The sequence below is a fragment of the Tupaia chinensis genome, unplaced genomic scaffold, assembly GCF_000334495.1.
Source record: "Tupaia chinensis unplaced genomic scaffold, TupChi_1.0 Scaffold138644_1, whole genome shotgun sequence".
Classification (NCBI taxonomy): domain Eukaryota; kingdom Metazoa; phylum Chordata; class Mammalia; order Scandentia; family Tupaiidae; genus Tupaia; species Tupaia belangeri.
The window spans coordinates 364,829-385,615 of record NW_006198536.1 but is presented as its reverse complement, the minus strand read 5'-3'; the positions used below and the strand labels follow the sequence as shown (position 1 = coordinate 385,615).

The 20,787-nt window shown below is 53.6% G+C and overlaps 3 protein-coding genes across 9 annotated transcripts in view; 1 reads left to right on the top strand and 2 right to left on the bottom strand.

The window, feature by feature from the left end:
• Positions 1-86: 86 nt before the first annotated feature.
• On the top strand, positions 87-4,223 carry RELL2 (RELT like 2). 6 transcript variants are annotated; one of them, XM_027765537.1, is made up of 8 exons: positions 87-287; positions 634-894; positions 1,321-1,560; positions 1,938-2,003; positions 2,099-2,165; positions 2,599-2,784; positions 3,052-3,421; positions 3,547-4,223. In XM_027765537.1, exons 3-8 carry the CDS (start codon positions 1,377-1,379, stop codon positions 3,577-3,579), a joined length of 906 nt encoding a protein of 301 aa, XP_027621338.1. In that variant the 5' UTR covers positions 87-287; positions 634-894; positions 1,321-1,376; the 3' UTR covers positions 3,580-4,223. The 6 variants fall into 6 exon arrangements, with proteins under 6 accessions (XP_027621338.1, XP_027621336.1, XP_027621333.1 ...); XM_027765535.1 differs by adding an exon at positions 1,072-1,240 and having other exon boundaries at positions 87-887; XM_027765532.1 differs by having other exon boundaries at positions 87-894; positions 3,547-3,580; positions 3,825-4,223.
• A 149-nt stretch (positions 4,224-4,372) lies between these two features.
• Positions 4,373-13,832, bottom strand: FCHSD1 (FCH and double SH3 domains 1). Of its 2 annotated transcripts, none has more exons than XM_006161490.3 (20): positions 13,805-13,832; positions 13,468-13,565; positions 12,870-12,915; positions 12,416-12,483; positions 11,933-12,068; positions 11,715-11,851; positions 11,535-11,598; positions 10,533-10,661; positions 9,989-10,111; positions 9,722-9,817; positions 9,216-9,335; positions 8,740-8,844; positions 8,425-8,586; positions 7,478-7,606; positions 7,315-7,398; positions 7,035-7,152; positions 6,679-6,899; positions 5,821-5,908; positions 4,874-4,929; positions 4,373-4,734 (listed from the first exon to the last, which is right to left on the bottom strand). In XM_006161490.3, the coding sequence occupies exons 1-20, from the start codon at positions 13,823-13,825 to the stop codon at positions 4,669-4,671; spliced, it is 2,067 nt and encodes a 688-aa protein (XP_006161552.1). In that variant the 5' UTR covers positions 13,826-13,832; the 3' UTR covers positions 4,373-4,668. The 2 variants fall into 2 exon arrangements, with proteins under 2 accessions (XP_006161552.1, XP_006161551.1); XM_006161489.3 differs by having other exon boundaries at positions 5,821-5,882.
• Positions 13,833-16,047: 2,215 nt separating this feature from the next.
• The window catches only part of ARAP3 (ArfGAP with RhoGAP domain, ankyrin repeat and PH domain 3), a 35,561-nt gene continuing 30,821 nt past the window's right edge, over positions 16,048-20,787 (bottom strand). Inside the window, exons 27-34 of the mRNA XM_027765531.1 lie at positions 18,874-19,002; positions 18,661-18,794; positions 18,353-18,435; positions 18,222-18,257; positions 18,027-18,090; positions 17,800-17,937; positions 17,548-17,586; positions 16,048-17,069 (exon numbers count right to left, since the gene is read on the bottom strand). Of these exons, the coding sequence (XP_027621332.1) occupies positions 16,584-17,069; positions 17,548-17,586; positions 17,800-17,937; positions 18,027-18,090; positions 18,222-18,257; positions 18,353-18,435; positions 18,661-18,794; positions 18,874-19,002 (1,109 nt within the window). The 3' untranslated portion in view covers positions 16,048-16,583. The remainder of the gene's footprint in view (positions 17,070-17,547; positions 17,587-17,799; positions 17,938-18,026; positions 18,091-18,221; positions 18,258-18,352; positions 18,436-18,660; positions 18,795-18,873; positions 19,003-20,787) is intronic.

Genomic DNA, 20,787 nt, shown 5'->3' with positions numbered 1-20,787 from the left:
AACCGGAGCCCAGGCCCCGCCTCTCAGGACCACGCCCCGGACACGCCCCCTGCGGGGGTTCCGCCCCTCGCCTCGCTTCGCCCTTCCCGCTCCCGGGACTTCAGCGTCCAGACTTGGGCTGGAAGCCGTAGCATCTGTCCTAGGATGCAAGGCCCATTTCTGTCCGGGCGGGGGTCAAGTCCTCGGGAAGCCAAGTCACCTTATCCAGCTCCTTGCCCCAAACGGGGCGCAGGCCGTGGTCACCCCTCTAGGAATCTCCGAAGATCCGGCCACGCCGCCCCTCTCAGGTGCAGAAACCCAGCTTCCCTCAGCCCGCTGGGAAGATTGATTGCCATCCCCTCGGCTGGGGCATCTGAGGGCAGAAGCTGCGCCAGGCGTGCCGGATAGACCGCAGAGCAGCCCGGTCTGACCGCCTGGCCCCAACTAGGACCCAGACTCGGCGCCCCACCTTCCCCCCGGGGGGGCCCAGCGCAGTCACGCGCGCACCCCACTTGCGTTCACACACGCGCAAGGCTCACGCTCTCCGCCCTGCACACCTGCGCTCCGCCCCTTGGTCCCAGGCCGACGACCGGCGAAGGCATTCGGAAACCCAGGGCATCTGCCGAGGCGCCCCCCTTCTCTTCGTTTTCCCAGGGCCAGTGTAGTCCCGAGCCTGCCGCTGCTCCCAGCCAACCCCCATCCCTCTCCTTCCTTCCCTCCCCCGCCTGCCGCGGCACCGGTATCCGCAGCCACAGCCCGGAGCCGGTGAGGCGGCGAAGGGGGAGGGGGAGGAATCAAGGGATGAGCTCCGGGAGGGCGCCGGGGGCCCTGAGCCGGACTGGGACACCCCTGGAGCCGGAACCCGAGCCCGAGCCGGAGCCGGAGCCGGAGCCAGAACCAAACCATCGGTACCGGGTGGGCCAGGTGGTAAGGGTGGGAGGAACCGAAACGGGGAGGGAAAGGATTGGGGAGCAAGCAGGGGAGGGGGCTGCAGAGGCCTGGCCCAGACCAGCGCGGAGGAGGCGCGGACGCTGACTCAGGCCCAATTTCTGCTCCCGCCGCCCGAGAATTCCGTCCCTTCTTGCTCTGCAGTGTCCTTGGGAGGGACGAAAGCGCGGGACTTGCTGGAAAGGGGAAGGCTCTGGGCGTTGGGGAAGCAGGACCAGGATCGTGGAAGAGGTCTTGCGCAGCCGCCCTCTGCTCCTGCCCCCGGGCGGTCTTGGAGGCCCAGCACCCCTGGCTCGGACAGCTCCCTGGCTAGGTAGGGTGTGGGGCTGGACTTCTCAGACATGTCTGTTTCGGATCCTGAGGACAGCATTCCTACCTCTCCCCCATCCCCAGTTGCAGCCCCCTAAACCCAGGAGGCGCCCTGGCCCGCGCTCGCCCCCCAGGGCCTCATGTCGGAACCACAGCCTGACCTGGAGCCGCCCCAACATGGGCTGTACATGCTCTTCCTGCTTGTGCTGGTCTTCTTCCTCATGGGCCTGGTAGGCTTCATGATCTGCCACGTGCTCAAGAAGAAGGGCTACCGCTGCCGCACGTCGAGGGGCTCGGAGCCTGATGATGCCCAGCTCCAGCCCCGTGAGTGAGGAGCCTGGAACCCTGGCTCAGTCACCTTTCTCCCTGACGGTTCTCCCCACATCTCTACCTCTGTGGCCTACACACCAAAGCCAAATCCCATCAAGCCTGCAGGAAGCCTAGTGATGCATTCTTGAGTCAGCCAGTGGGGTGATGAGCAAGGCTAGAGAAGACAGCATGGGCAGGAAGGGTCCATTGATGGTAGTTTGGGGCTCCCACTGACTTCCCCATCTTTTCTGGTCTCTGAAATGCTCAAGTCCAGCCTGATGGCAAATAGGTAAAGGAGTATTTCTTGAGCAATAAGCTATAGGGGCCATCGGGTAACGTTCTCCAAAGCTGACTCATTTCCTGCTTGCTTGCCAACCTCTTTCATCCTTCAGCTGAAGATGATGACATGAATGAGGACACAGTAGAGAGGATTGTTCGCTGCATCATTCAGAATGAAGGTAGGTGTTGGTGAGCCCCTTGCTCCCTCCTACCCAGACTTCTGCTTGCCCTGACCTCCACCTCCACTGACTCCCTCTTTTCCTTCTCCCCTCAGCCAATGCTGAGGCCTTGAAAGAGATGCTGGGGGACAGTGAAGGAGAAGGGACAGTGCAGCTCTCCAGGTGAGCTGGAAACAAGGGCCAGCATGACTTAGCTTGCCTTGGAGAGTACCCTCTCCTCCAGCACAGTCCTCTCACAGTATCTGCATGTTTGGGGTTAGGAGGGAAAAGCTATAGGAAGAAAGAATTTTCATAGAAACCCCAAGTTCTCCAAACCATACCTCTCACCTAAATATAACTGAGCCCAACATTCACACCTAGTGCCACTCCTTCAGGTTAAGCATTGCCCTCTTCATAGCACACAGCTGTGGGAGGGAGAACACAGGTCACTAACATCTTAATATTGAGTTTATTAGACAAGGACAAGGAAAGAATGCTGGGTCCTGGGGAAATAGGGCTTCTGGGGGGTTAAAGAGCATGTTGAAACGACAGGAGGAAATGGGGCAAGAAGGGAAATGAAGTGTCATTCTTGTTCCCCCTCCTCCCCATTGTCCAGTGTGGATGCCACCTCCAGCCTACAGGACGGAGCCCCCTCCCATCATCACACGGTGCACCTGGGCTCTGCAGCCCCTTGCATCCACTGCAGCCGCAGCAAGAGGCCCCCACTTGTCCGTCAAGGACGCTCCAAGGAAGGAAAAAGTCGCCCTCGGCCTGGGGAGACCACCGTGTTTTCTGTGGGCAGGTGGGGATAGAATGTCCCAGGGAAAGGGAGGTTGACACGGGTGCCCCAGTGGCCAGGAACCTGACTCCAAAGATAGCCCCGGGCTCTTTCCTACTGAACTGGGAGCTGCAGCAAGAGTCAGCAGCTCATGTGTCCCCCAGTCTGAGGCCTCCCGTGCCCTAGACCAGGGGGAAATGACCATCAAACCCAAGATGTCCCTGGTCAGAGGAGAGGGTCAGGTACGCTCAGAGTTGTGGTCCTAAACCCCAGTGTTCCCTCCCCTCCCAGGTTCCGAGTGACACATATTGAGAAGCGTTATGGGCTGCATGAACATCGTGATGGCTCCCCTACTGACAGGAGCTGGGGCTCTGGTGGGGGACATGACCCAGGGAGTAGCCAGGGGTCTGGGGGAGGGCAACCCAGGCCAGGGATGCCAGCCATTGAGAGGCTGCCTCCTGAAGAGCCCCAGGCCCTAGCCAGCCTCCCAGTCCAGAATGGAGGGCTCAGGGACAGCAGCTTAGTCCCTCGTACACTTGAGGGAAACCCTGGAGCCTCTGCAGAGCCAACGCTGGGGGCCAGAGGAAGGGGCCCAAGCCCAGGGCTGCCCACTCAAGAGGCAAATGGACAGCCCAGCAAACCGGACACCTCAGACCATCAGGTATGAAGACATGGCCAGGGCTACAGTGGCTGCGGTGGGTTCAGCTCTTACTGCCCGCGTACTATCGGGCACTGATATGACCCACCTCCTATTCTCCCATTGTCTGCCCCTCCCCTTTCTCTCAGGTGTCTCCACCACGGGGAGCAGGGAATATGTGAGGTGAGTCTGCTGGAGCCCCACGTCAGTTACTCTCATTCTCCCACCCCTGCTCAGGCTTCTTAAGCCCATCAGCTCCTGAACCCTAAAGGTGGTCTGCAGGCTTAGCCTTGCGACAGACCCTTGGTTTGGTGGTGGGAAGTGGGTATGTGTTCCAGGGGATAGGCAAGTTCTTGCAGCCTCCTGGGGAAGAGCTGGGACAGAGCTTGAACAGGAAGCAACACTGTCACCCTTCCTCTCCTCCAAGCCTCATTCTTCATTGAGCTGATGGACTACCAGCTGGCTGGTCCAGAGGACGGGTGGGCAGGAAGGCCCTCCTCTCCACTGGACAGCACTGCCCCCAGCTGAGGGACCAGTTCTACTTTCACCTGGAGTTGCGTGGTCTCAGCTGGGGGATCTTGGGAGAAGCACCCCTGGTCCCTCAGTCTCTTCACCTGCCCCTGCCTGCCAGCAGGCCACCTGACCCACCTTCCCCAACACCTTGCTCCCTATGCTGAAGTGCAGCAGCTGGGAGCAGGCCCCTGCCCTTGGCAGGCCCCTAAAGCAATAGCACCTTAGGCCCCCTGCCCTCTTGGCACAAGAGGCCCAGTCCTGGCTTGGCCTTTGTGCCCTTTATTCACTGTCAATAAATCCGCTCAGACCATTACAGCTGCTTTGCATACTGGTTCCAGCTCCTTCTGACTCCCAAGGCCTGCTCCTCTCCCATCCCCAACCCAGTGTCCCCGGAATCCAGAGTGGGGTGGGTCACAGAGCCAGATTAGAGACACAGATGGTCCCAAGTCACTCAAGATGGGGATGGGTTCCAGCCCCAGGGATTTCAAGATATCTCACCTCCCTAGAAATGAGGTGATGGTAGAAGAGAAAGGAGAAGTTCCAGCTCGAGAGATGGCAGGATGACAGTGGGGGAAAAGGAGTGGGTTCCGGCCCCAGAAATGGGGAGAGGGGGCGTTTCTACTCCTGGAGGTGAGAGTAGAAATGGGAGAAGAGTCCAGCTTTTGGCTTTGTCAATCCAGATCAGTTGAGGGGATAGTCTCTGGCAGCATGGAGAGGGGGGCAGCAGCATCACTGGAGGGCAGTGATCCCCGTGGCCTTCAGGTGAGGAGATCTGGGTGGCCAGGATCCGGAGCTTTCGCTGGCGGGGGAGGTGGTGGACGCGTCTGTAGGGAATACACAATTACTGCTCCAGAGTCCTCCCTTAGGAGTATGCCTGTCTATTCTCTCACCACCACAGATAAAATGAGACCAGTTGGAATGACCCCTTTGTACACAAATCCCCTCCTCGTCAGGAACCCTTACCGGCCTGAGTCGAGGTGCCATCATGTCCAGGGGTCCAGAGCAGTCCAGGGCTTTGTCTGGAAACAAGACAAAGAGCCACGAGTCAGACTTTGTTTTGTTCAATATTATATCTCTAGCACTTAGGACAGTGGCTCTCTCTATAAAATTTGTTGGATTAACTAACGGTCACCAATCTGGGCCACAAAATCCATATCGACCTGTCCATCTTCAACAAACACTTATTGGACAACTACTGATAATCAGCTCTGCTCTAGGAAGCAAACACAGGGAGGCAGGACTCATAGCACTCTTACCCCCAGTGGCTGCCAGGAACCCAATAATGAAACAACAAGCAATGAATGACCAAGTGCTAAGTCATTCAGAGTGAACTAAAGATGCTTGAGAGAGTGGTGATCCCAGGGGGCTCAAGGAAGGAGACCGTTGAGGGGGAAGGTAGAAGTATTAGAAGGTTTTAGAAAAGGTGAGCATTCATTCCAAGGAGGATAATGATGACACGGAGCTAGCTATCTGCAGGATTCAAGAACACTAAGGGCAAAGGGTGCATATCAGGAAAACACAGACTTTTTAAGCTAATTTTTAAATAATAATAACAGTAAATGGCGACTATTTGCACACTTACAATGTGCCAGGTACAATGTTGTATACTCCACAGATGTCTTTTTAACTCTCACAATTCAATGAGGTGGAACCTTTCTACTTACTTTATTAAGGATATCAACTAAGGCCCAGACAGGCTAAGTACTCCGCCTCAAGTCACTAGGAAGTAATAAAGTGGATTTGAACCAGTCTGCCTGGCTCCAAAGCCCAGGCTCTTTATGCCATCAAGCTCTAGGGGGCCTGATGGTGGGGTGCTTGAGGGCGTGTAGAGGAGCAGAGTATAGTCTGAGTCCAAGCTTCCTCCTCCTCCCATCTCTTATCCTCCCAAGGCCCCAGTACCCTCTACTCACCCCCGGGCAGGACAGGTGCAGAGGGCCCATCCAAGCCAGATGTGGGCACAGGAGGGGAGAAGCTGGGAGGAGAAGGGGATGGCAGTGTCTGGGGGTGGGGTAGGCAAAGAGTTATTAGTGGCATGTGGAAAGGTTTTTGCCAACTTCATCTCTTCAATTCCTGTCCCATCACTCACCAAGAGAAGAGTGGCCAAATGCTTATATTCAAGTAGAGGCTATAGCTGATACATATTTCAACAGCCAATATATACCGAACACTTAACTGTCTCGAGTATTCTGCTAGTGCTTCGCACGTACCATTTTATTTAATCCCCACCACCAGCCCAAGAGGTAGATGTCATGTGACTCCTGTGTTTCAGGTGAGATTCAGGTTGAGCCTCAGGGATTTAGTGGCAGAGTTCTGGCTGAACTCAGGTCTCCTGACACCCACTCTTGTGCTCTTCCTGCTGTATTACAATAATGGGTGTCATATAAGAAAGCACCTCTGTGTGCCACTGTGCTCAGGGCTTTCCCTCTATTATTGCTGATCCTGACAGTGACCTGCTGAAGTAGATAGAGTGGACTTCATCCCCATTTTACATGTGAATAAACAAGCTCAGAGACGTGAAATCACTGTCCAAAGTCATGCAATAGAAATCTGAACTCAGATCTATCCAGCACTGAAGTAGGACCTCTACATTTCTATGAAGGTTGCCTTGGTTTCACTTTTCTCTGCCCAGCCAAAGGAGATGGGGAGGCTCAAGCCACTATAGGAGGAAACCTGGGGATGAGAGGATGCGTTAAGATGACTATGGGGCCCACTGGGGTGGGAGGGTCAACCTAGAGGTGCCTAGGGAGCCAGGGAGAAGAAAGTCTCACTTGTTCAAGGTCAGAGATTTCAGGTGGCCCTGGGGGGCCAAGCAGCTCCTCAACCAGCAGGGAGGGGAAGACCCCAACATGGCCCCCAAATTCTCCCCTCCAGAAGCCATCATCCACTCCATCTTGGGCCTGGGGCAGCAGGCGGATGAGCGCCCCCTCAGGGAAGCTGAGCTCCTCTGCACTCTGACCAGTATAGCTGTACAGGGCACGGGCCAGGAATGCTGCAGAAGGCCGGGAGAGAGTTGAGAGAAAGAGGTGGGTGTGGGGTTCTAGGACCATGACACCTCACGGCCACAACCACCCAAGTACTCCTCTCCATACCCACAGTCCATTGAGCCAGAATTTCCCTTCCTTACCTGTGGGTTCTGCCCCTGAAGGATTGTCACTGTCATGGCTGCTCTCAGGGAGGAAGAGGTCCGGGAAGTTGAGGTACCGCTCAGGGACAAAGCCTACCTCTCCATGCTGGTTCCGAGCCTGTTCATGCAGCAATGTGGTATTAGACTTGCCTCAGCAATCTGTGGCCCAGGCTCTCCACTACTCAGGCTTTTAGATGTGCCTGTCTGGGTCCTTGGGGCCATAGAGAAGTCCCTCCCACTGCCCCCAACCCAAGGTCAGAGCCCAGGGTCCCATACCCACCTTGACCCATTCGTCAGCATCTCCTTCCTCTACGACCTCCAGCCACTCACCCTCCGTGATGGTCAGCTCATCCTCACGCCCTGCCTGGGCCCCACGAGGAAGGAGTCAGGTTTTGTCTGTCCCCCAACCCTAGCCCACTTGAGGTCCCCACCCTGAAACACACCTGATAGCCAAACACCACATGTGCGGGGCAGGGGAGGGGCCTGGTGGCCAGGGCTGGAGGAGCAGGCTCCTCAAAGAGCTCCCCTGTTTCCTCACACTCCTCAAAGTCAGAAAGCTCAGCATCTTCAGCCTGGAAGGCGGCAGAGACCAGGCATCATTATAAGGCCCACTCTCAAGTACTGGTTCTATCTCCTACTCCATCCTACCCCTAGTCCATCCTCCAAAGTAGTATCCCCCATCCACTCAAGGTGTACTCAGCCCCCATCACCACAGAGCAGGACAATGTTATCGATAATAGCAGAGTGATAGTAACTGAGTGCTTCTGTGTGCCTGGCACAATAAGCACCTCACATATATTGTCCCATTCAATTTATTCTGCACTATTAACCTCATTTTACTTATGACAAAACTCAGGCTCAGAGAAGTTAAGTGACTGTCCAGGACCATGCTGCTAAGTGGAGTGGCTGGTACTTAAACCAGACCACTCCACTATGTAATACTCATAATAAAAGTATTGAGGATTCTTGGGACCAGCAGATGGTGTAATGGTTATGCTGCTGGACGCCCACAGAGTTAAACAATAGTTGACCACAGTTTGAGTCCTGGACTCAGCAGCCCAGTGTGTGTGTGTGTGCATGCCCAAAATCCTGAGAGAATAGAGCGAAAGGGATTGCAGTGTGGCCATCCCACCTGGGGGGTGATTTTTCGCTTTCTGTCTCCCTGGCAAGCACATGCACCCTATAGCAAAAATCTCTTAAAAAAAAATAAAAAGTATTGAGGACTCTATTCCAGAAACTCTGCAAAGAACTAAACGTAAATGATTTCATTTAAGCCGTACAACAACTCTGAGTCAGGTGCTACTGTGATCCCCACTCCATAGGATCTGTCTTGCACTGAGGAGTCTTACCCTCCTGGGTAGGTATGGGTAGGATGAGGGGAGGAGCTCACCATGGGTGAGAGGTCTCTCTGGGATAGGCGAGCCTCGCTGAGCCTCCGCTCCTGCTCCACCTCATCCTGGGCCTGGGTCATGGCTGGCTTCAGCCAGTGCTGCACATCCAGGCCAGCCCCCTGCAGCAGGGCCAGCCGGGCAGCCCCCTTCACTTGGCTCACCTGGTATGGGAAGGAGGGAGGTTAATGGAACCTGGCCAACTCTATCTACCCTCCGTCTCCACCCACCCACTCCTACCATCAGAAAAAGGGTGCAGTGGGGGTGCCTGAGAAGATGGGATCTCAGTGGCTCTCACCCCCAGGACTGTGCCTCACCTGTGCCCGCCGGATGCTCTCCCTAACTTCCTGTAGCCGCTGTTCTATGCCTGGAGCTTCCCGCTCTGGGGCCTGCTGCCGCCTCTGCTCCAGTCGCTGCAGCACCTGGTTGGGGAAGCAGAGGACGGGTGGGCGGAGACACATACTTTGGGCTTGTACTTTGCGAGTTGCACCACATGCATTATGTCATTTAATCTTCCCTATGAGGTGAATGCTATTATTAGCTCCACTACAGTGATGAGAAAACTGAAGTCCAAAGAGGTTAAATCATTCTCTAACCCAAGATTTCAGAACTAGGAAGCCACAGAAGAGAATTTGAACCCAAGCTGGTCTAGCTCCAAAAGCTGTGCTCTTAACTATTGTATCATACTGTTGCTTTAAAATACCTCCACAGCTCCATGACACTCCCAGTTACTCCAGGTCCCCATTTCTCAGCTCTTCTTGCCCACCCATAACACCCATGCCCCCCACCTCACCCGACGCCCATGGTTCTGGATCTTGTAGTCACGGGCAGCTCGGCTTGTCCAGCGCTGAACCTCTTTCTCTAGGTCACTCTCCCCCGCCACGCCTCCTGCTTCCACCTCCAGGGCACACACCTGAGTTGACAGGGCACGCTGTGAGGACTGAGGCTACTCCTTCTCTCCACTTCCCTCCTCTCTCCTCTACTTGTCTTGACCTCTAAGAACAAGGACAAAAAGATCGGGGCACATGTCTATGTCTGTGGACAAAAGTGTGTGTTCATGTGGACACAGACCCAGAGAGTGCCAGAAGTGGGATTGGGGGTGAGGAACCAAGGTGGAATAACGAGGACAGTGTGGCAAGGTTTTGTGTCCTGGTGGGAGGAAGGGAAACTGGAGTCCTACAACCGGCTGTCCGAGGTCTAACAGCTGCTAACGGAGTAATAGGACAGCCATAATAGCCAAGGAGGATCAAACCACAGCTCCATTTAGGTTTGTTCTAGGAAGGAGCAGGGAGGTCTCACCTTATCAGTTCCTGCTGGCTGAAACTGCTGAGGTGGGGTGGGAGAAAACACTCCAGGCTCCTGAAGAAACAGCTTCAGATCCTGCTCCCAGCTTACCTGGGGTTGGGAAAAGTCAAAGTCACTCACTCACTGGCTCCTTCTTCAACCCTGTCCCAAGCACCTCTTGGAAGAAAGAGAACAAGGTGAGAAGGAAAGGAGTGCCATGCAGAGAGGAAGTCTGCACTGGGGGAGAAGGATCTGAGTGTCCTCATAGGCCACAGCCCTCACCTGGGAGGTTGTCTGGCCCCCATGGCGGGCACGCTCCAGGACCATCTCTGCAGCTTCCAGTTCAGTGCGGCTCAGTAAGGTCAGTGGGTCTCTCAAGTGTTCTGACAGCTCGCTGACCAGGGCCTGGGGAGAACCCAAGATACTGGCACCACCCTTCCCCCAGGCCTCTCCTCTGTCCATGTCTGGATTGGTGACAAGCATGAGGTATGGGAAGGAGGGGGAAATAGACATTGTTATTACTTCTACAATAGGCCCCCATTTGGTGAAGTACACAGCACTTCACCATTTAAAAAACACTTCACATCCATTATCTTTGAGTCCCATCAGTGTTACACGGTAGACAGCAGGAGTTATCACTGATGAGGGATCCGGGATTCACAGAGTTAAGCATTCTGTCCAACATCATGCATCCAGACACAAGCAGACCCCAGGTATGTATATTCTACCCACTCTAAGCAGGCTAGGTCCCACACAGCCTCATGGGGAGTAGGGGTGGCACCCCTCTTGCCAGCTAAGGGGCAGGGTAATCTACGTGAGGACTGGCCTTGAGCAGCACTGGCAGTTCCTCCTGGTAGTAGTGGTCAAGGTGGGCATTGGTGGCCACCAAGTTGAGCAGGTACTCATTGCGGGCTGCTCTCAGCTGCTGGGAGTACTGGGCTGACTGGACAGACAGCTAGGAAGAGGAAATAGGAGTAAAAAAGTAGCTCTGGACGCTGGATCCTTCAGCTCCTTCCAAAGTCAACCCAGATCAGATCCACATTCATATGATGGCTGATTATGTTCCTGAAATTACACTAACATTTTCAGTTATTCACAACTCCTGCTCGAAATCCTCTAATGACATCTGCATACATTTAAACTAAAATCAAACTGTTCCTTGCTTGGTCTACTGAGTCCTACATGAGCTGGCCCCAGCAACCTCTCTGACCTCTTCCCCAGTGACTGCCCCCTTGCTCACAGTGCTCCAGCCACGCTGATCTTCTCTCAGGTCCCTGAGCCTACAGAGTTATTCTCACCTTTGCACTCACCATTTCCTCTCCATGAAGAGAGGAGTCTATCTTCTCGATTTCTGTGGGGCTGGTTCATTTTTGATAATCAGGCCACTGTTCAGAGAGGCCCTTTCTCTAAAACACACCCCCTGATGATACTTTTTATCATAGCATTTTATTTTCACCTTAGTTTGATTATTTACTTATTTTTGCTGTGTCCCCCTTGACCAGGCTACAAAGGCAGGAGCTCCATTGGTGGTGTTTTCCACCGTACCCAGTGTTTAGAGCAGTGCCTAGTACATACAGGTCCTCGGTAAATGAATATTAAAAGAATGAAAAGAACAGCATTATTTCCCTGTTACAGGTGAAGATAATGAGGCTCACAGAGACAAAATAAATTAACCGATGTCACCCACCTAAGAAATGTGGGGGTGGGGAGGTGCTATGCAAGGGCTGGATACAACCCAGACTCTAACACTTATGCCCCTGGGTTCCAAACCATTAGACTACTCTGCCCTCCTCTTCCCTGCCACCAAGCATGCTCTCATTCCCCAAACCTTGGTGCTGAGTTTCTGGAGGCTGGTTCGAGAGTGGAAGATCCCATGGTCACTTCGGTTCAGCCTAGGCAGGTGAGGGAGAGAGGTAGGAGTCAGGTCGGGCTTTGGGGTCTTGGCTCTACCTCTCTCCTCCCCATCCCTGCCCACCACCTGGTGCTCTCTGATGCCCCGTGACCCTACCTGGTCTGGACATCAGCTGCCTTCTCCTGTGCCAAGGCCCACACACGTTCCCGCTGCCCATACATCTTCCGACTCCGGCTCAGTTCCCGAACAGACTGCAGCACCTCGGCCTGTGCCCTCTGGAGGTTCTCTGTTCCCTAGTGGCACAGACACGAGTCTTGACCCATCCACCTCCAGTCCCAAGCCAGCTCTTCCTTCACCCCACCACCAAGCCATACCTTCCTAAGCACCTGCTCCTTGGCACTCCGCCCCGTGCCCCCTGCTAGGTCACGGTAGCGGTCGGATGCTTGGAGCCGGGTTTGGCCCCCAGCCATGGTGGCATCCAGCAGGCAGCGCCAAGCACCAAATACTGTCCTGCTCCTCCCAAGAAAAAGTCTGTGTTGAAGAGGGAAGCACTCCACAGCTGCATGAGACACTCCCCCCACACACACACAAACACCATGGGAGACAGAATGCTTTACCATCCCCCCTTGTCTGGGAGCCCATCAATCGATCAGCCCATTATCTCAGCCACAAGGATCACTCATGTCCTCCACCCCCACCCAGTGTCCTTGCTGGGTCAGCTCCTCGTCTGCTGCTGTGTCAGCTCTACCTGAAGCTCACGTGCCCTCCCCCTCACTAGGCCTTCACCCCACAGGTTTCTGGGGCTGAGTTTCCCATCACTTTTTGGGCCCTGGGCTCTCCCCTTCTATAAGACCCACCTGCTATCCATCTCCCCACTCCGATGCCCTTCCCTCTTCAGGAACGGCCCAGCCAGTTTCTGCAGTGCCTGGAGAGAAAGTCATCACAGATCCAGTTCCCCTTCAAAGACCCACTCCAACTGGGAGAACATGGGATCAGGGTAAGACACTACCATGCTTTGGATGCATGTTAAGTGCCACTCTGCTGAATTCCTTATGTTCACGAAGTTCTTTAATCCTCACAACAACCCTACATGAAGGTATTATCCTCATTTTACAGAGAAGGAAGCTGAGGTCAAGAAAGATTTAGTAACATGTCCAATATCAAATAGCACAGCAGCGATTTGACATATGTCTGCCTAATTCTAGGCATCTGCTCTTGACCACGATCAGGAGAGACAATGTGGAGAGACACTGCTGGTGGTGTCGAGGAGGCTAGAACAAGAGGGAAGGTCCAGAGGAAGGAGTCTCATACCTGCCCATACTCCCGTTCAATGGCTGCCCTCTGTTTGCTGTAGGATCTGCGGAGATTGGGAGTGGGGAGGGGAGTGGGGTTATCATTTGGTCTTGTTCTCCCGTGCTCCACCCTCTCCTGGCCTGGGAAGGAGGAAGAGGGGTGCCAGGCCTAGAGTATGACTGTACCCAGGGAGAATGGGATGGAGGAGAGTCCTTGAGATCACCTCAGCCAGCTGCAACACAGGACAGCCTCTCCTCACTGCTCAGAGCCCTGAAAGGATCCTTCCCACCCCTGGAGGTGAAGACTGACGCAGGCCAGCCTTCCAACAGGTCTGGAAAACAGAGGGGACTCTGCCCTAAGTTAGACTGTAGGGGTAGGGGAATAGTGTGAAGACAAGGGATTTGAGGAAAGACCTCTGATGTTTATGTGTGTGTGTGTGTGTGTGGGAGGGTGTCATTATTTCCCGTATTAGGAGAAGCAGGCCTAGGATGGAGGGCTATGAATGGGTAGGCAGGAGAGCACCTCGCGCTGGGCCCCAACGCCGACCCCAGCAGTGTACGCTGGAGAAGTGGCGCTCACAACCGAGGAGGGAGAATGCGAAGGGTCCAGGGGCTACCTGATGTCCTCTAGCAGCTCTGCCTCCTTCTGCTGCCGGGTCTGAAGGATGCTTAGCTGCTCCAGGAAGCGAAGCTTCACCTCCTGGACCGGCTTCACCTGTGGGGCGCGGGGGTAAGGAGAGGATGAAGACCCCCGGCGCCGGGACGTAAAAAACACTCCGCGCAGGGAGAGGTGAGGGGGCGGGGTCGGGGAGGGGCTGAGCTGTTCCCTCGGTTACTTCTCGGTTGGGCTCCAACTCCATCCCACTCCCTGTCTCCCACCGCAGGTTCGGTGCCCCTTTGGCTCCCTCTACTCCCCCAGCCCGCCAGACGTCCCCATTCCCAGGCCAAGCTCACTTTTCGGGGCGGCGGCTGCATCTCTGCTCTGGCCCCGGCCCCGCCCACTCCCCGCCCACACCGTGTCCGGTTACGCGCAGGGCGCGGAAGCGTGAGCCGCCGCGGTGGAACTAAACCTCTGCTATAGCTGCGAAAACCCCGGAAGGGTCCCGGCCGCAGGGCGGACGCAGCGTCCGCTGGGCGGTAGGGAGAGCCTGGGCTTCTGAGTCAAGACGCCTGGGTTCTATTTCTAGTGTAGCCACTGATTCAGCCTGTAATTATTTCTGATCATCCATTTACATACACAGATCACCAGTCCCCGCACTAAGGGTGAGGAACTCAATAAATGACCAGGGAAATTGAGTCACTGGGCACCTGAGCGAAAATGCGACTGACGAATAGAGACGGGGCTGGTCCTAGACTTTTTTCCAATTCCCGCCAAACTGGAAAAGCCAGCATGAACCGGGTGGTGAGCTTGAGCCGGCTGGTGAGGGGTGAGAAAGCTGCCTAGAGCCCGGGAGAAACAAAGCCCGGAGGAAGACAGGTACATCTGGGCCCCCCTGGCAGCTGAAGGATACCAGCGAGTGGGCATGAATTGAAAGATGCTCCAGGAGCCTTTAGGGTCTGTCCTTAAGGCTCTGCAGCCCATCTTCTCTGCCAGCCCTAGAGCTGCCTTTCTGGGAGCCTTAGCCCCAGTTCCACAACCTCTTCATTTAAGCTTCCTTGGCCCTTGGCCTGTCCTCTCATCCCCGATATGGCCCAAAACTGGATTCACATATCCAATTACCCACTGACACCCCCCACTAACATACCTATAACACCTCAAACTTTTTAAATGGCCCCTTCAACCTTATCCTCCCCTGGGTAACATATCAAATGTACCACGCTCCCTGCAGTTAGGAAAGTTAAAACCAGAGTCAGTGTGCCCTTTCTCCTACTACGTATTCTATACATCAGCAAGTCCTATAGGTTTTCTTTCAAAAAAACAAAAATAGGATCAGCAGATAGCATGGTAGTTAAGGTACTATACTCCCACATGGCCAGATGCAGTTTGAGTCCCAGGCCCAGTGACTTGAAAATCACACCAGGCACATGTGCGTGTGTGCCCAAAATCCCCAAGAGGAGACCGAAGAAGGGACTGTGGCATGTCCATCCCCCTGGAAATGATTTCTCACTTTCCCTCTGTCTCTCTGTCAGGTGGGCACATGTGACTTATGGGGGGGAGGGGACTTAAAAAAAAAAACTACAAAAGATAAAAAAAAAAAAATCTACTGTTCTACTTCCCTCAATTTTCAAGACCACCATCCTAGTCCAAGCCGTCAGTCTCCCTGTCTATTATCTGATCTCCTTGCTTGCAAGCTTTCCCCTATAACCTACTGTCGGCGTGGGAGCCAGAGTGATTGATCTTTTTTATAAAGGGGAAGTAAGATCTCATCATTTTCTTATTTTAAATGCAATTGCTTCAGAATATCCAAATGCCTGAAGTCCAAATAGAATCTATGGCCTACCAGGCTGTGAGAGTTTGGGCCCCGGCTGATCTTGCCCTCTCAGCCCGTACTCTCCTCTCATTCCCCACTGTGGTGCGGTTTTCCAGCCTCCTTGTCCTCACAACAGGCCAAATCGCTTCCCACTCCACAGCCTCATGCTGGCTGCTTCTCCCCCAGAAATTCCCTCTCCCAGCACTCTATTGTTTTTCCATAGCCGCTGCTGCTTTTATTTCCCTTTTGTCAGAGGGCACACTCACTTGCCAGAGAGAGAGAGAAATACCCCACAAAGGGTGTGGTCATACCCCGATCCCTTCTCCTCCATTTTTCCACCATGTCGGGATTTTAGGCACACATACATATGCATCCAGCATGTCTTTCAAGCTACAAGGGCCGGGATTCGAACTGTAGTTGGCCGTGTGGGATCTGGTTCCAGTAACCCCCTAGGCCATGGGGTCAGTCATCCACAGCTTCTTACCCTTAAGTTTCAGCTTGTCACAGAGGACATCCCCATCCACCCATTCTAAAGGCCACCTTGACAGTCACTCTCAGACAGTGTCGGTTAGTTTTTTCACAACAGTAAACTCACTTGTTAATGTATTCGTATATGTGTATATTTTCTATTTTCTGTCCCCTCTCTATGGTAGAGGAACTGTAAGAACAGGGACACCATTTGTTTTGTCCATATAATATCCCTGAACCTGTCACCAGTTAGGTGTCCAGTCTCTATTTTTGAATGAATAAATGAGTAAAAGAAAGAATTGCAGCCTTTTGGTTCCAGGGTTTATTAATAGTGGTCCATCCTTTTTGGGCTCCCCTTTTCCTGAGCGCCATACCCCAGCCCATCTCCCGCCTCCAGGGCTTCAATGTAGTCACAGAAAGTAGAAAGCAGGGTAGGATAGACCTGCACATCATCCAGCCCTCTGGCTTCCAAAACTTTCTCCCTTTAATGCAGCAAAACCATTCTTTTAAGGCCTAAAATCTCTCAAAAACACCTGCGTATCAAAAATATAAAGGCGGAGCTGCCCTCGTCGAGGTAAAATACAGAGGCAAACAGCTCTGAGACACACAGGGGACATTCACCAGTCTCCTAGTTTCAGTTACTGCATGGTACAGATAGATGCTGAGGCCCAGAGAGGGGCATGGCCTGCCCTGGGACACCTGGCCTCCACCTGGCTCAGTCTAACGCTTCTTCCAATGTCACGCTGGATTCTGGGATCTTCCCAGCCAGGGCAGAGGAGGCTCCCAGTGGCATCTGCCATGGTGAGAGCTTGGGTCTTCTGGGTACCTACTCCCTCAGACTGCTGGTCCTAGGGTCATGTGAGGGGCTGGCTGGAGGGTGGACCAGAAGTGCAGGGGGTTGGGGTGGGAAAGTCGGGTGTCTGTGCTGGCAGGCTGGTAGGGCTGGGCGTCTGGGGGCTGGATGGCTGGGAAGGGATTCCCAGGCCTGCGGTGAGCTCTCCCTTCCTCAGGATAAGGCTGTTGAGCTCCTGGAGCAGCTGTTCCTCCAGGGATCCCTGTGTTTGGGGACTGCTCTTTGAAGGGGGGCCTGGAGGAGGCTCAGGTGGCCTCTCATCCCAGCCTGGGGTGCTTGTCTTTGAGAGAAAGGGTTGATCAAAGGACCTCTGGCTGGTGAGCGGGTTCTCCAGCTTGGCTGCCCACTCCCGTGAGGCGATGGAAGATGTGGAGGTGTCCTTGGTCAGCTCGGGGAAGGCCCCTACTTCCTCATACACGGGCTCCTCGTACACAGGCTCCTCCAGTTCCTCTTGTTCCTCCACAGACCCCTGGGATGACTTCATTGGCTGGATGGGAACGAGGTGGCAGGACGCAGGCACAGTTAGCTATGGGAGTATTAATCACTGACATTTACTGAGCCTCTCTCTGGGCCAGATGCTGCGAAACATTCGGCATACATGATCTCAGAATAACCCTGTGCTGTGGGCTACACAGCAAAAGAGCGAACTGAGGTGTAGAGGGGCCAAGTAAGTTACCCGTAATGAGTAAGCGGTAGTAGAGCTTGGGCTTGAACCTAGGGCAGTCTGACTCCAAAATGGATTTGCCTAATCACTTGCCTTTGATTTCTCAGATTCTCTGACCGCTTTCTCTTCTCCCCACCACATCCCACCATCCCTCATTTTTCTCATTCTTTCTGCCCACCCCACCCTCAACACACACACACACACCGATGGCTGGCACCAGGAAAACACCGAGAGCACACAGGGCCCAGGCAGCACATGACTCAGGGCTGACAGGCACAATTGGAGCAGGCACAGTACTCACAAAGAACATGGACAGGGTCCTCCGGGTGTGTAGTCGCCGCTGGGCATAGGTAGGGTAGGGACCAGAGAGGGAGAGACACAGAGACACAGTGAGGCCTGGCAGCAAGAGACATGAGTGGGGAGTCGGGGCCCAGAGAAGGCAAGGGAGGGGGGTAGAGTGAACAGAGGTGGGGATCAGGCTCCCTTCTGCAGTGTGACAGGGTAAGGGCGGGGGTCAGACAGGGACTGGGACAGGCTGGAGGGGTGGTCTCACCAAGGTCTGATTGGCAGAAAGGAGTGAGGCTCCACTGTCATCCCCACGGATGGGCAGCAAGGGCATAGTGCCAAACTTCTGACGGGCGAGGTCAGAAGAGGAACGGCGTCGTAAGACCACGGGCTGCTGGTCATCGTGCTGGCGAGAGGTCGAGGGTTGGCACCATTGGCCATGAGGGGCACTCAGGGACCACAGACCTTGCTCCCCAGCCTTTGTCTTCCCCTCACCTGGGCTTTAAGGATGCTGGTGGTCCAGTCCCACATCTCATCCTCATCAGTGCAAGACAAGTAGCTGGGGGTGATCAGAATGGATTGAGGGGAGCCACAGAGATGGAGGAATGGAGGAGGGCAAGAGGGAGGAGACAGGACAGGGCGCAGGGCTGGGCCAGGGAAAAAGCCAGGCCAGCGGGTGGGGGTACTCACAGGTGCATCTTCTCCAGTATCAACGTGAAGCCCCATCTGAGAGGCAAAGGGAAACAGTGACGAGTGATCAGAAGGCCCAGAGTAGGGAAGGCAGGAAGGCCCTAGCAATGTGGCTGGGGAAGAAAACTCACAGTGTTGGAGGCTTTAACTTCTTGCGGATCCCCAGGTAGACCTTGGCACCTTCCAGAGGCCATTCTCGCTCTGGTTTAGAGCTCTGAGAATAGGAACAGAGTCAGCGAGGCTGAGAGATGGGAGATGGCAGTTAATGGGGTCAAAAAGTCATGGAAGCTCTGGGATATGTGATTATAGATCAGAGCTATCAAAGGGTGCGGGAAGCAATGAGATTGATGTGTATGGACTGTTGCGTTGGATGGTAGGTGCCGTCATGGCCCTCCTATGTGGCTACTCAGAATCCTGGCCTTCCGGCCTAGGGCTTCACCTTTTTCTCCTTGAGCAGCAGCAGGCAGCGGCCACGCAGCAGAAAGAACCTTTCCTGGAAGCGGCTTCCCAGCAAGCGAGGTGGCTCCTCACGACATCGCAACAGCCCCACCCGAGGGCTCTCACGTCGAACACCTGGGCACAGATAGCACTACTGGGTGGAGGCTCCTGGGGGAGATGCCTGAGGGCTGCTGGGCTGAGGAAGGAGGCCCACCTGTGAAGAGACAGCCAGCTTGGGCCAGGGAGACTCTTCTCAAGAGCAGAGAGGCTGAGCAGGGCTCTGGAAGCTGGCACCATTGTAGGGCCTGCTCCAGGACCTTTTCCTTGGGGTGCAGTGGCCGCTCTTAAGGGGAAAAGAGAGGTAGGTATCAATCAGAACATCTATCCAAAAGCCTGGAGCCCCCACCTCATCTCCCACCAGTCACGTATTCATCCACCCACTCAACCATCCAGCCACAGACATTTATTTTAGCACTAACTATGCAGGCACTGGCCGTGGGATACAACGGTGAGCAGGACATGGATGGCCTGCTTTCCAAAGCCCACAGCCTAGTGAGGAAGCACACGACAGACAGGTAAGCAGACACAGTAAAGGCACACGAGTATCTGCTTTGCAAGAAACAAGCTGAGACAGTAACAGGCCTTCCAGAAAAGGGATTTGAAGATGAAACTCAGAGATCAGGAAGATTAGAGGGGCCGGCAAATGGCATGGTGGTTAAGGGCACTGGACTCCCACATAGCTGACTGTGGTTTGAGGCCTGGACCTGGTGGCTTTTGCTTTCTCACTTTCTCTTCCTCTCTCTCTCTCTGTCCCTGTCTGGTTAAATTAAAATAAATTTTAAAAAGCTAAATAAAAAGGTTTTTTTTTTTTTAAAAAAAGAGAGCGATCAAAAGGGTTAGGAAGAAAAAAACCACACTAAGATTGGATTAGAAGAGTCCAAATATAACAAAATATTAGAGCAAAGGGCATGAGTCTGAATAATGTATTTGGGAAACTAAAAGCTAGTGTGGCTTTAGTAAAGAGGACAGATGAGAGAATAGGTGATGTAAGATAAGCTCTGAGAGAGGGGCTGGCAGGTGGCAAAGTGGCTAAGGTGCTGGATTTCCACATGGCTGACCATGGTTCAAGTCCCAGACCTGGTGGCTTAAAACATCACAACAAATAAAGAGATAAATAAATACGGGGAGAGGGGAGATAAGGGCTGAGAAATAAGCAGGGGCCATTCAGGGTCTTGACCATGATAAGGAATTTGAATTTTATTTTAAGTCCAATGGGAAATTATCAGAGGATTTTAACCATGAGAATGGCATGATGGCATGATATGATCTGATTCATGCTTGAAATGTTCATTTGTGTGGAAAATGGACTGTCAGGAGGCAAGAATGGAATATGTCCTGCTATACCCTTTCAGGGAGCACATGTTTTTAGTGCTTCATGTTGACAAGCAGAAAGATAATGGTACTTAGACAAGGATGGTGGTTACGGTGGGCATGGAGTGATGTGACAGATTCTAACAGAACTGACAGGACTAGCTGGTGGGTTTAGGTATGAAGAAGGAGAGGAAGGAGTCCTGTGGGACCCAGCTTAATATTGGGTTGTCATAAAAGTTATGACACATTTTTGCATAGGAAAACATAGACAAATACATCATAAATTTTTCGACAACCCAGTAACTGGGTGAATTATGGTGCTATTTACTGAGTTGGGAAAAACTAGAAACTGGCCTGGATTTTTAGTTAGGGGAGGGGCCTAGGGATGAAGCCAGTTCTTACTTTTTTTTTTTTTTTTGAGAGGTTTTTGCTATAGGGCGTGTGTGCTTGCCAGAAAGACAGAGAGAAACAGAGAGAAAGAAAGCAAGAAATCACCCCCTGGGGGGATGGCCACACCGCAATCCCTTCTCCTCCATTCTCCTCTCGGGATCTTGGGCACACACGCACATGAGCCTGGCATGAGTTTAAGCCTCTGGGTCTGGGACTAGCTAACTGCTGGTCCCCAGTTCTTAGACATTTTAAATTTGAGATACTTCTTGGAGTAAGTGTTCTGGATCCCAACAGCAAGATGAGGAAACTAGAGCCATGAAAGGTGAAATGATGAGTTATTTAAGTCACACAGCTAAGCAAGTAGCAG

Bases quoted from the DNA above. Each gene is read 5' to 3' on its own strand.
- RELL2 (XM_027765537.1), top strand. From the start codon at position 1,377: ATGTCGGAACCACAGCCTGACCTGGAGCCGCCCCAACATGGGCTGTAC. The intron at 2,004-2,098 runs GTAGGTGTTGGT...TTCTCCCCTCAG, and splicing joins CTGCATCATTCAGAATGAAG to CCAATGCTGAGGCCTTGAAA. The intron at 3,422-3,546 runs GTATGAAGACAT...CCTTTCTCTCAG, and splicing joins CGGACACCTCAGACCATCAG to GTGTCTCCACCACGGGGAGC.
- FCHSD1 (XM_006161489.3), bottom strand. From the start codon at position 13,825: ATGCAGCCGCCGCCCCGAAAA. The intron at 11,852-11,932 runs GTATGGCTTGGT...CTGTGCCACTAG, and splicing joins AGGAGCAGGTGCTTAGGAAG to GGAACAGAGAACCTCCAGAG. The intron at 8,587-8,739 runs GTGAGGCACAGT...TTCCCATACCAG, and splicing joins AGAGCATCCGGCGGGCACAG to GTGAGCCAAGTGAAGGGGGC.